At 45.3% G+C, this 13,931-nt stretch overlaps 1 protein-coding gene across 3 annotated transcripts in view; it reads left to right on the forward strand.

Annotated features, from left to right (window-relative positions):
• The first annotated feature begins 294 nt into the window (after positions 1–294).
• The window catches only part of ASB9 (ankyrin repeat and SOCS box containing 9), a 32,144-nt gene continuing 18,507 nt past the window's right edge, over positions 295–13,931 (forward strand). For all 3 annotated transcript variants that reach the window (XM_059050883.2, XM_059050880.2, XM_059050881.2), the window contains exons 1-2: positions 295–629; positions 8,049–8,128. In XM_059050883.2, the coding sequence (XP_058906866.1) occupies positions 536–629; positions 8,049–8,128 (174 nt within the window). In that variant the 5' untranslated portion in view covers positions 295–535. The remainder of the gene's footprint in view (positions 630–8,048; positions 8,129–13,931) is intronic.

Below are 13,931 nucleotides of genomic sequence, written 5' to 3' on the forward strand. Positions count from 1 at the left end.
GCTGTGCAAACAGTTCAGCCGGGCTGCAGCAAAACCAGCTTTCTCAGCTCCTGGGTTCGGGGGCTTGTCTCAGCAACAAGAAACCCCCAAACAACAGCCGGATCCCAGCAGGGGGAACAACGGTGCAGCAGACCCGTGTTTTCCTCCCCGCCCCCGCACACCCCAACCCTGGGCTCTCCCAAAGTTACATACTGTGTTTCCTTCCTGATGAACCTCAAGGCTTCCTCCGTGATTGGTCTCAGGTTTGGAAAGGACGTGACATCAGCAACTTTGCAGACCTGGGGCTGGGGGGCTGCTGTGGGCTTTGGGCGGCCTCTAGCCAGTTAGGTGGAGAGCGAGAGTGCGTGTGTGCGTGTGTCTGTCTGACCACAGGTAGTACTCAGATTACCCTGCCCTGTTCTGTTCTCTGCCATCTGACCAGGACGGTGCTGCTCAGCCAGTCACAGCCCTGGAATTTCCCAGAAGCTGGGGGAACATGGAATTTGGACTTTTCCTGAACAACTGAAGCGGAGCTTTCCCAGCCCAGGAGAGCGCCATGGATGGTGAACCCCGGGGCAGCAACGGCAGGAAGCCCCCGAGGCTGGGAGACTCTCCGGACGTCAGGCTCCTTTCCAACCCATTGATGGGGGGTGAGTCTAGGGGCTGTGGAGTCAGCTTGCTGGGGAGGTCGGTTAACGTGCTTAGGAGAGAAGAGAGAAGAGGGTGGGGCAATTTCAGTGACTCCATCTGGGACGTGGCCACGAGGCAGTAACTGGACAGATGTCCACGCCTTGCTGGGATTTGTCTTTCACACGGTTGTTCAAAAATGTGTACACCTCTTTCTGCAGGGTCCTGTGGACCACAGCAAGTCAATGATCACCATTTACTCTCCAGGGAAAACTTCAGCTCCAGAGACTTACTCTTTGTGGCTCCAATGTATCATTTACATGACAGTTATTTCTAAATAGGCACATCTTTATTGCTGAAACATTTATTGAAAGGTCTTAGGCGTTTGGCATTTGGGTGGGGCTGGGTTTATAAATGGTGTTCAGACATTGAGCACTGATTGATTCACTTTAAAAGGAGCCTTTTCAACTTTGGGGAAGTGTCGTGCAGGTATGACTCTCACCTGTCTCGTGGTATCTTTGCTAATGTAGAGAGCCTCACGCGTCCGGGAAACTGTCATTTCCTGTGAGCACTTGGCAGGTACCTGCTGACTCAGAGGATTCTGAACAGACGGGTGTAGGCATTAGAGGAGAGAGGATTATATTCAGCACCCTGGGAGGCTGCCCGTAACACTTGGCGCTCAAAGGGACAAAAAGCAGGGACCCTGCAGTCAGCTAGGACTTCCTACTCTCTTACTGTTTAGGTGCTGAAGGGGGAAAAGACAGAAGAAATAGAATACAAAATGCCTTCCCTCTGGCTCATTGAGCGGACAAGACTGCTCATCTATGCCTTCGTTTATCCACTTTGGCTCGTAAAATGAGCAGAGCCCTCGACAGCGAGTTGGATTTGCATCTCCAGAGGCAGACCTGGATTCATCAGAGATATTGAGTATGAACTTGGAGCTGCAGAAGGCAGAGTGGCACCAAATATAACTTGAGAACATGGATTTGACAAATAGATTTTTAAAGCAGCAAACCAGTCAACACGGGGAAGAATCAGTAATGTGGTTGACTTCTCCATGATTATTTTAGTGCTGAGCAGTTTTATGTCTATTTTTATTTCCGCCTGAGAGAGGGGCGCCGGCCGCCTTTCACCGTTTAGGGCTTCTAAAGGTCCTAGTCCAGGCCTGGTGAGGGCCGGCTGGCCGGCTGGGCGGCCGACCCAATATATAGCGGACAGTGACAGCCGGAGTGCAGTGTCTTGGCCAGTCTAGTGAGAACAAGTTTGGCGAGATGGCACCCGAAAATGAAGCTTCAGACGCTAAGTGGAGGAGTTTAGCCTTTCTGAGCCGGGCGGTTGGGAGCCACTGTTGGTTCTGGAGTGGAGACTTGGCCATAAGGAAGACTGAAAGTGATCTGACAGCCACATTCGGGATGGATTATGGAGGATTTAGGAGATATTCCTGCACGAGTCCACTGCTTCTCAAACTCGGCTACATTGGCATCACCTGGATGGATTGTTAAAATGCAGCTGGCTGAGCCCCACCCCCTCCTGACGCCAGGCCTGGGCCAGGCCTGGGAATCTGTATAACAAGCTCCCGGGTGATGCTGATGGTGCCGGCTGGGGACCACGCTTTGAGAACCACTGCATGAAGCTGGCATCTGGATCAAGCTGCAGAAATGACAAGAGAAAGGGAAAATACGGGTGATACTTTCAAAGGAAAGAGAAGTCAAGCTATGTTGCTTGGTTAAATACTGGGGCTAAAGGAGAGAAGGTGGCCAAAGCTGCAAAGTTTTCAAATGTCAGGGCAGAGGGCTGGACAAGAGAGAAGTTGGGAGGGGGAGCTGGCTTGGGGACGGAGTGAGGGAGGAAGGAAGAGGACTTCTGTTGTGAACATGGAAGTGCCCAGGGCCCCGCACGATGGGTGGGACACCGGCTGGGGAATGAATGCGGGTTGGGAATCACACCTCGGGTTGTTTCGCGGAGGGGCTGGGCTGAAATCCCGGAGAAGGAGACACTGTCTGATGGCTGATTGATGGGAGCCAAGGATGGAGCCCTGGGACAGGCCTCCAGTTGAGGACGTAGGACCAGTAAGTTGGACAGAGAAGCCGGAAGAGACTCGGATGCTGTCGTTTCACAGGGACTAAAGGAAGAGAAGTTTTCCAAGACGCAGAAGTCACAAGAGCTCTCTCTCTGCCTACTGTGTGTCAGTCCTGCCCCCGGGGCAGAGCCTCACTGACAGCTGGATTGCATTTGTTTCTGCTTCAGGAGGCTTGCCCTTGGCGAAGCGTGGAATGTGAACCACTCGGAGTGTTGTTTCCGGATGGCCCCACCTGCACTTGCAGGCTTTTCTTTTCCCGCCTCTTCGGAGGAAGGGAGGAAAGGGGATGACGATGGCAACCAACTCTTTATAGAGGTTGAATTCCTGACTCTTCCGCCCCAGGAGCAGGAAGAGAATGTCTTTTTTTTCGTGAAAATACCTTGTTATGGATTGAATTGTGTGTCCCCCCCTGCCCGCCCCCGCAAAAGACAGGCTGAAGTCCTAACCCCCAGTACCTCGGGATGCCACCCGATTGGAAATCGAGCCATTGCAGGTATAATTAGTTAACATGAGGTCCTGGTGGAGTAGGAGGGGCCCTTAATCCAATGACTGGTCCTTGTAAGAAGAGGAGAAGAGGCACACAGGGAGAATGCCACGCGATGACGGAGGCAGAGATTAGAAAGATGCATCTGATGAGCCAAGAAACGGCAAAGATGGACACCCACCACCAGCAGACGTAAGGAAGGATTCGTCCCTAGAGGCTTTGGAGAGAGCCTGGCCCCGATGACACCTCCATTTCAGACTTCTAGCCTTCAGAACTCTGAGACAATGAATTTCGACTGTTTTCAGCCACCCGGATTGTGGTACTTTGTTATGGCAGCCCTAGGAAACGAATTCACGCCCAGTCAGAGAAACTTTGGAAAATACATTGAAGGAGAAACGCACAATCTCCGTAATCACACTGAGCAGGTGATCACCGTTCTTGTTTTTAGTGTCTCTCCTTCAGGATTTTGCCGGCAGGCTCACACCAGTTGGGAGATTTTCTTCCTCACAAAATTGAGCCCACCCCGTAGGGAGTATTCACATGTAAACAGAAGACAGGCGAGGACAGGCATGGAAAGGACTCAGCTCGGGTGAAGCGTATATCCCCTGGCACGGGGCCAGGGCAAGGGGAAAGCCAGGACCTTTCTGTCTGTTTGCGACCGTGAGCCCCTGTTTCTCTTCCTCCTTTTTTGATTTGTCCTGAAATCCAGCCAAGTTCCACTATAATTGTGCACACAGTACCCAGATCCTCTTTCCAATGTGGGAGAGGATCTCCACTGAGCCCACCTCATCACGTCCCAAAGACTGAAAGCAAGTGTTCCAACACTCTCAGAGCACCTCAACCTCTCTTCTCCCCTCCTTGACCTTGCAAAAGGTTTTCCAGGAGGAACAGATTGATGCTACTCCCAGCATCCACTGCAGGCTCTCGGAGCTTCGTGAATAGCTCTCTGCAGAATGTACCAATTGGTGCATTTAAAATCTCTTCGGAAATAATGGAAATTTAAAAACTCATTCCAGGGCTTCCCTGGTGGCGCAGTGGTTGAGAATCCGCCTGCCGATGCAGGGGACACGGGTTCGAGCCCTGGTCTGGGAAGATCCCACGTGCCGCGGAGCGACTGGGCCCGTGAGCCATGGCCGCTGAGCCTGCGTGTCCGGAGCCTGTGCTCCGCAGCAAGAGAGGCCGCGATGGTGAGAGGCCCGCGCCCAGCGATGAACAGTGGCCCCCGCTCGCCGCAACCAGAGAAAGCCCTCGCACAGAAACGAAGACCCAGCACAGCCATAAATAAATAAATAAAATTTTTTTTAAAAAACAAACTCATTCCAGAAATTTCAATAAAAATGCAACGGCACCCTTCCTAAGGTGCTGCAGGGTTTGATGGAGACTCAGTTTAAAAGACAGGTAAGTTGAATAGCACCGATTGGAGGACTTGTGGGGTCATTTCCTTAGGAGAGCTCCCTGCCCCGTGTGAACCCTGAGCTACACGAATGGATCTGTGGCATTGCCCGTGGCCCCCACTGGGCATCTGTTTCTTGGCAGTAAAACCAATGGATCTTGGTTCAAAAAGTACTGTGGAAGAATGCTTAACGTGTACCAAGCGCTTGGGTGATGTGTTGTATAGATATAATGGCCCTTGAGTTTCGAAGACTTCATTGGGGTCAGTGGAAAAGGGCACGTGACCTTGAGGTTTCCCTTCATCCATAGCCTCCTTCTATGAGCAGCGTCCATTTTCTGGGAGGAACAGGTCCCCTTCAGTTGTCAGCAGGAAGGCAGGCAAAGCTGCTTTGGGGTTTAATTGCTCATGTGTTGAGCTTGTAGCTCACTGCCTGCTGGTGGTGTGGCCTCTGGAAACCGTGGAGAAGCGTCACGTGGATATGTCGTCAATGTTTTCAAGAGAGTGTGTGGATTAATCCGTGTTGCGAATTACGGCATGCGCCAAATGAGCTATATATAAAGTTCATGCTCTCAGTGCTAGAAAAATGTCAACCTTTCACAGTTTAAAGTCTTTAGATAATCACTCAAGTGTTCAGAGACCAGCTGAGGCTCAAGTCTTCGTATAAATTTGAGATGACTTTTGCCTTTAGAAGCACCTAAGGTTTTCTTCTGGCCTGGGGTATTGGCAAGCTATGATATATTCACCAAATCCTAGTCTGAAAGGGCTGTAACTTAGGAAGGGAAGTCTCATACTGCTGATGGAATATAAAGTGGTACAGCTGCTTTGGAAAATAGTCTGGCAGTTTCTCAAAAGGCTAAACACTGGGTTACCGTGTCATACAGCAATTCCACTCCTAGGTGTCTACCCAAGAGAACTGAAGACATACATCCACTCACATTTGAACGCGCACATCAGAGCAGCATTATTAACGACAGCCAAGAAGTGGAAACTCCACAAATGTCTGTGAACTCTTTGGTCTATCTATACAAATATTTGGCCATAAAAAGGAATGAAATACTTACACATGATGAACCTTGAAACATTACACTCAGCGAAAGAAGCCAGTCACAAAGGACCGCATATTGTATGATTCCAGTTGTGTGAAAAGTCCAGAATAGGCAAGTCCATAGAGATGGAGAGTAGATCAGTGGTTGCCAGGGGTTGGGGGAAGTGGAAATGGGGGCAGTGACAGCTGATGGGCAAGGAGTTTCTTTCTGGGATGATGAAGATGTTCTAAAATTGATTGTGATGGTGGATGTACAACTGTGAAATCTACTGAAAACCATTGAGTTGTACACTTGAACGAGGTGAACTGTGCAGTATGTGAATGCTAAATCACTAAAGCTGGTAGATAGATGGGTAGCCACCCACCACGTGTCCCAGAACAATATCCTATGCTTCTCGAAGACACAGACCATCTCTGCTTTGTAAATACTGTGTCCTAATGCCTGAGTGCAAAAACCTCAGGTAGTCTTTTTTTTTTTCCCTCTCTTGGAGAAGTACATAATTCTTTATTTACTCTAAATAGAAGGAGTCATGTTTCCATGATGAATGCACAGAAAGCAAAGCCCGTTTTGGTCTACACTTGATAAGATAATTGCATCACTTTCATGAAATCTAAACAGAGTTACAGCTTAGGGCCCAAATTACCTGCCTGGCTGTCAGCTCCAATTATCTGAGGTAGCTTTCACAAAGGTTGAGTGTGGCAGCGATATTTCTGAGCAGCTGAGCACTTGGCAGGAAAAAAATGGCTTAATCATCACACACGTGATTTTCAAGACCTTTCCCAACGTTTGGCTCTTCTCACTCAGGATTTCGTGTGGATGGTATTATGCCTTAGCACCAACGGGGTAGAATCAGTTGTCCTCTTAATTCTAATTCGGAGATCAATCTTCCATAGCTGCTGTTTGGATTGTAGGCTCCAAGCCCTAGAAGCAGCAGTATTTTTCCGGAAAGCACTAGGGCCCTCACAGAATACTGTGAGGACACTAATTTTCTATTGAGCGTCAGCTTTTGGAGGTTAGGAAAAGCCATTTCACCGAAGGTACCTCGAGCATGTTGGTGAGCCCAGAAGGGACGCCTTGGAAGGGCAGCGTGTAGGCAGGCGCGTTCAGCTTGCTCTTCTCCATTAAATGCCTCATGAATCCATCTGGAAGGATGGTAATTTGCTCACTGGGACAGATTTTCTGGGACGCTGATAGCTCCAGGCGGCATGCCCACGTCAGCCAACACGTGTTAAGTCCAAAGTGTTCTAGCGTCCTCCTTGATGGGCTGGCGTTGGCCAGGCTTTAGAACCTTACCCCGGTTCTCCAGGTCTTCTGGGCTTTTAGGAGATACCAGTTCGTCTACGCGGCATGACTGGTATGGGACCGTCCTGCCTCGTTTGTGTGTAGTGTGTTTACTTGAGCAGGCAGAGCTGGAGCTGCAGCTCAGACCAGCCAACTCACGTTCTGACTTCCTGCCTTTGTTTGTTCTAGAAACCAGACGCAGCTGGAGATGAGAAAAATTCAGGTCTGCGCCGCAGTCAGTTGACATCCAGTCAGTTAGAAAGAGAGGAAAGCGTTTAACGTGTTGGGATGGGTTTTACAAGCTTCCTTCCTAAGAAAGTGTATTCTTTCCAAATGGTTGGAGAATGCATTTGCTGGTTTTAAAATAGCAGTGATTGTGGGGTCTAATCAAGACTCTCTGGTTATTGTTAGGGCAGGATAATAATAGTAGCTAATAGGGGTTGAGCCATAGGTAAGAATATTGCTGTCCTGACTTTACAGCGAAGGAAACTGCAGCTCGGGGTCTGCCCAGGGACCCACAGCTCAGAAGAAGTCAAGCGGGTCTGAATTCACAGCTTTGTCTTAATCACATTGGCGCATTGCCTTTGGGGGTAAATTATGTCCCTGTTACGAGGTCAGACTGAGCTCTGATTTGTGCTTGATATCGGGACAGGAGGTAATCCATAAACATGGTTTTGTTTAGATTTGATTCCATACCTAATGGCGTATGTAATGACATGATTACTACTATTAGTATATGGCACTGTTTGCTGAGATGCCAGAGTTTGTATTTCACGCCGGAAACTAGACGGGGCAACCACCGTTTAACGCACTAATGCTGGTAATTAGCGAAGCTCTCATTTAACTAAAGGGACCATTTGCCTTTGAAACCAGCGTCTAAATGGAAGTACAGTAATCTGTCATCCCAGTTCACCTCTTTGTCCTCAGTTTGGACACTGGCTGTAGTTGTTTTTTTAGCTAGCTAGACATTTCAAATAAATGGTGTTCAAAAAACATCTATAGAGGGGAGAAATTCTGAAGTCCTGATGGAGTTTTGGTTGATTGACTCCAATGTGTCCCTCCAGTAAGACCAGTTAGACTCTTATTGATGGGCAAGGGTGAGCCTCTGGGTCTAAAGTGCATTGGCAGGATGTAACCTGCTTCTCCCTTTCCATACAGATACTGTGTCTGATTGGTCTCCCGTGCATGAAGCAGCCATTCATGGACGTCTGCTATCTTTGAGGAACCTCATCAGCCAGGTAAGTAACTTTTTGGGGGAAAGGAAGGTGAATATTAAGCACATTCTACTGCTCACCACATTGAGAAGAAGACATCACAGTCTGATATTAAGATATACATTTCCTCTTTAGCAGAAGGAGATGAATCCTGTCCTTCTTTATTTGGAGGCTGGCAGAATACTAGAGTTTGGTACAACGCTACGCACAGGAGAGATTCTATACTAAATATCTGTTGAATGAGTAGCGGGCAAACTAGTGCGTTCAAGTTGCTGTCACTTTATTCAATAGACTATGTTCTTGAAAATTATCATGTGAAACAGTGGTTTTCAGCCGGCGCAGTTTTGCCCCAAAGGGCACATTTGACAATGTCTGGAGACATTTTTGGTTGTCACAGGTGCGAGCGGGAGCAGGGATGAGGTGTCGGGGTGGTGATATTGGCATCTAGGAGCTAGAGACCGAGGAAGTTATTAAACATCAGACGCCGCGCAGGACAGCTCTCCACGTTAAAAAATTACCCAGCCCTGAACGTCAGTAGTGCTGAAAGAGGTTGAAAACCCCTCATGTAAAATAAATGCTCGAGGGCTTGCCCGGTGGCGCAGTGGTTGAGAGTCCGCCTGCTGATGCAGGGGGCGCGGGTTCATGTCCCGGTCTGGGAAGATCCCACGTGCCGCGGAGCGGCTGGGCCCGTGAGCCATGGCCGCTGAGCCTGCGCGTCCGGAGCCTGTGCTCTGCAACGGGAGGGGCCACGACAGTGAGAGGCCCGCGTACCGCAAAAATAAATAAATAAATAAAATAAATGCTTGAAAATGTGTTTTAAAATATGACATTGTATAATTTCAAAGACTTGTTCAGTTCTGTTGAATCTCCAGTGGAAATGGCTCTGCCCAGTTTGATATTAGTTTCTCTGCTCCTTGGTGTCATTTCAAGTACACATTAATTTGAGTTTTGATGGTTTGAAATTATTGGGAACTTAAGCAAGGGCGCTTTTAAGAAAGCAGTTTCAATCACCATTCAAAATTCCAGCAAAGTTTTTGTTCATAGTGTTCTGTTCTCTGAAGAGACAATACGGACCTTTTAGGTTAGAAGCTCTTGGCCCTTTCTTGGACCCCTTTGATAGTCTGGCAAAGTCTATGGACCCCTTCTCAGACTAATGTTTTAAATGCATAAAACACAATATATATTGAGGAACTCTATAAACAAATGTGTAAATAGTAATATATGAACTTCTTTATTAATGCATTCAATAAGAAGATTTAGTGGTGATTCTAATTACTACCATACTTTCTAAGTAGGAAGAATGTATATTTTGAGATATTTTAGATATCTGCAATATTCGTACTGCAATTAAAAATATCTGAGATTCCTCTCTGTGATAGCCCTATATACTGCTGTTACTACTGTGGTTTGTGGTCTAAATTCACAATCAAAAGACATGATAAATTTCAGGTGGTAGTTTGTGGAAAAGTGCTTTGAAAAAATTCCAGTTTCACGGACCTACATAGACTAAGAAATCATCCCATGACAAAAGAGTTTCTAAAGATGATTTTCAGACTACTCTAAGCCACTATCTTAAGCTGGTTTTGGTAGCAGCAGCCTCTTATAAATAGAAATACAGATAGTAACACGTAACTCTAGCTAAAGGAAGTTAAGCTGCTTCTCAGATAAAATGAAACATTTACCTTTTTTTGATAGGGTGAAAAATGATCATTGCAGCTTTTATATATGACTTATTAATTGGACTGATATTTATGTTTAGTATTTACGTGTTGACTGAATATCAGCTGGAATCATGTCTTTAAGCTCTTCTGCATTATTTAAGCAAGTTATTATCTCGGAACCTCAATTTCTCCCTTTATAAAATGAGTGTTCCAATACCTACCTGTATTAGTCAGATCTTGCTGCGTAACGAAACACCCCAAACTCAGTGGCATAATACAATTAACATTTCTTGCTGATGAGACTTTGGATCAGCTGATCTGGACTGAGCTTGGCTCCAAGCTGTGGGTTGAGTACAGCTCTGCTGCGCACGCCTACCATCCTTGTTTCACCAGTAGCTACCTGAGGAATTTTCTCCTCGTGGCAAAAGGCTGAAGCATAGCAGGGCAAGCGCAACCATGAAAGAATACTTCCAGTCTGTGTATGTCACATCTGCTAACACCCCATTGGTCAGCAAGTCAGATGACCGAGTCCAAATTCAAGGATCAAGGAAGTATTGATACATTTTGTCAACTATGAGGTCATGGCAAGGGTGTGAATGTATTACACTGCTACAGGAGAGTGAAGAATTGAGACCAAAAATTCAGTCTATTATGTTACCTTATATGAGTTTGAGAGAATTAACTAAGGTGACATTGTGTAAATTACCTGCTCCCGTTACTCCTCATAAATGAGGAGTATCTATTTTCTTATTACAATCTACATAGCGCTTCAGGTAATCAAAGCATACTGAAAAACGCTCCTGCTAAATTAAACAAACGTGTTTTAGTAAGGGGAGTAAGACCTCACATTCAAATGGCTATAACAAAGAGAAAAGAAAATTACAAAAAATAATTCTCACTTGGTCCAAGAAGGGAGAAACTGAAACTGTAACTAATTATTCTTTACCGTGACTTCACATTAAAATAATGTGAGATTTAAAAAAAAAAACAACAATGCCTGGGCTTCACTGTAGATATTCTGATTTAGCCTAGGGCAGGCTTCATGCACTGGTATTTTTTAAGCTCCTGTAGGACCAGTACATTCAGGAATTTTTTAAAAAATAAATTTTTTTATTTTACTTATTTCTAGCTGCGTTGGGCCTTCATTGCTGTGCACAGGCTTTCTCTAGTTGTGGCGAGCGGGGGCTACTCTTCGTTGTGGTGCGCGGGCTTCTCCTTGCGGTGGCTGCTCTTGTTGCAGAGCGTGGGCTCCAGGCACGCAGGCTCAGTAGTTGTGGCGCACGGGCTTAGTTGCTCCGCGGCACGTGGGATCTTCCCAGACCAGGGCTCGAACCCGTGTCCCCTGCAATGGCAGGCAGATTCTTAACCCCTGCGCCACCAGGGAAGCCGAGGAATTTTTTTAAGAAGGCCCTTTTGACAGGGGAGAAAGAGAAGGGCATTTGACATGAAAGAGAAATAGTATGTGGAAAGGAACACAAAGACTGATGGGTTGGATTTCATTAAAGTTAAGGACTTGTTCCTCAAAGGTAGTATTTTTGAAAGCAATAAGTCAAGCCACACATGCGAAAATATTTGTGCTATATATATATCTGACAGAGAACTCATATTTCTAGCCTAAAATCAATACAAAAAAGATTGGCAACCTAACAGAAAAATCAGCAAGAGACTTGGACTGGCACTTCATAAAAGGGGATATTCCAATGTTCAGTAAATATATCAAACTGTGCTAATAGTAACTGGAATAATTTAAATTACGAATAAGAAATTATATTACCAGTTCCTCCCATGAGAAGGATTAAATTTGGAAAGACAGACAATACCAAGTGTCAGCAAGAGTGTAGAGCAACTGGAACTCTCATACATTGCTGGTGGGAGTATAAATTTGTATAAACCACTTTGGGAAATTGTTAAGGAATATCTACTAAAGCTAAAAATATCTCTACGCTACAACCCAGCAGTTTCATTTCTAGGTTTATATGCAACAGATATGTATACACGTGTTCATCAAAAGACACGTACAGGTATATTCATAGCAGCCTTATTCATAACAGCAAAAAAAACCCTTGAAAACAACCTAAGTGTCCATCAAAAGTAAGATGGATATATACATATATTTTGGTATATTACTCAGTGGAACCCTATACAGCAATGAAAATGGATGAATGGATGAATCTGAAAAATAGGTAAGTGAAAGTAGCTGAGCAAACACAAAAATACATACTTCATGGTTCAATTAATATAACGTTCAAAACCAAGGAAAACTATTCTATGATGTTAGAAGTCAGTATTCTGGATGCCTTTGCCGATGAGAGGTGGGTAGTAATTTGGGTAGGACATTCATAGGTTTCTGGTAGTTTTTTTTTCCTTTCTCCCTTTACCTGTACAGTGGTTACGCAGATAGATTTTCTTTGTGATAATTCACTGAGGTTTACATGAAGGATTTATGAACCTTTCTATGCATCTGTTGCACTTCAATAGTAATTTATTTTTTAAAAAGCAATGACGATTTCTTAGGCCAGCAGGAAGCAATTAAGGCATCCTTTGGGCATTTTGTGACCTTAATTTGGTGCACATTAGGATCCCCTTGGGCAGGGATTGGGTAGGGGTTCCTAAAAATGCTGATGCCTGCCTGAATTCAACTACCTTTTTTTAAAAAAATGAATCTCAAAGGCATTCTTCATTCTAAGTGAAGCAAGCCAGACTCAAATTTTTTATACTATACGATTCCATTTGTATGTCACTCTGGAAGAGACAAAAATATAAGAACTTACTAAAATCAAGACCAGGTGATAATGAAGATAAGATAGATGAATGAAACAGAACAGAGAGGCCAGAAAAAAAAAAAAACCACATATGGCCAAGGTCACAAATATTTTCTTCCAAAAGTTTTCTAATTTTACATTTAAGTCTATAATCCATTTTGTTAAATTTTGTACAAGGTGTGAGGTGTTGGTCAAGATTCCTATTTTTGTTGTATATTGATGTCCCTTTGTTCTGGCACCATTGCTAAAAAGTCTGACCTTTTTCTATTTAATTGCCTTTGCATCTCTGTCACCTACCTTTGATTGTACTGCAGTTGCTCTGCGATGCAGCCTGGGTGTCCGGCCTTGTTTTTTTTTTAAAGCTCCCCTGGAGATTTGAATGCACAACCCTATAAGCCTTCCCAGTAAAGTCCCACTGCATGTAGGGGGTAAGGACTGGCTTTTCTGTTTCTTGAATAAAACATTTTATGCTGCTCCCTGCTATCTTTAAAGAGCTAAGCCACTATCAGGGTGTGGATATTAGGAGACATCCTGAGCATTCTGAAACATCAGACCTTTAGGATGTGGCAGCTCCTTGAAGGCTAAGTAATAAAGAATAAAAAGAAATCTCAGATAATAACTGCCTAGAAGTTACCGAGTGCTAAGCATTTTGCATACATCATTTTTTAGTCTTCATAACAATCTGTAGGGTAGGTGAAATTGTCCCCATTTTACAGATGGAAATTGAGGCTTCAAGAGGGAAGTAGCTGGCCCAAGGTCACACTGCTGGTTAGGTGATGGTGCCAGCATTTGAACTCGGGAATCACTCTGCTATCCTCTCTCTGAGGTCTCAATCCTAGATATGAAACGAAGATAGTGGAGAATCAGGTCCGGCAAGACAAGGAGCTCCTTTCAGGGGAGCTTGGTTGGCAAAGGCTGAATTTATGTCATGAGCTGGGTCTCCGGGTGGTTATGTCTTAGCAGGGAATTAGAAACATGTACTGGGGATGGAGATTTACATTTTTTAGTTTTTAAAATAAATTTGTTTATTTATTTATGGCTGCATTGGGTCTTTGTTGCAGTGCATGGGCTTCTCATCGTGGTGGCTTCTCTTGTTGCAGAGCGTGGGCTCTAGGTGCGCGGGCTTCAGTATTTGTGGCACACAGGATTAGTTGCTCCGCGGCATGTGGGATCTTCCCAGACCAGGACTCGAACCCGTGTCCCCTGCATTGGCAGGCAGATTCTTAACCACTGCACCACCAGGGAAGTCCCGAGATTTAAATTTGAAAGCCATATATAATATATAAAGAGTACTGAGAGAAAAAGAAAAGGATTTGAGGGCAAATCCTGGAGGAAATGCCTGCATTAGGAGATGTAAGGATGAAAAGGACAGAGTTAGTGAAAGAGACAGAAAAAAAGGCAGTC

The sequence above is a fragment of the Kogia breviceps genome, chromosome X (genome assembly GCF_026419965.1).
Source record: "Kogia breviceps isolate mKogBre1 chromosome X, mKogBre1 haplotype 1, whole genome shotgun sequence".
Taxonomy (NCBI): domain Eukaryota; kingdom Metazoa; phylum Chordata; class Mammalia; order Artiodactyla; family Physeteridae; genus Kogia; species Kogia breviceps.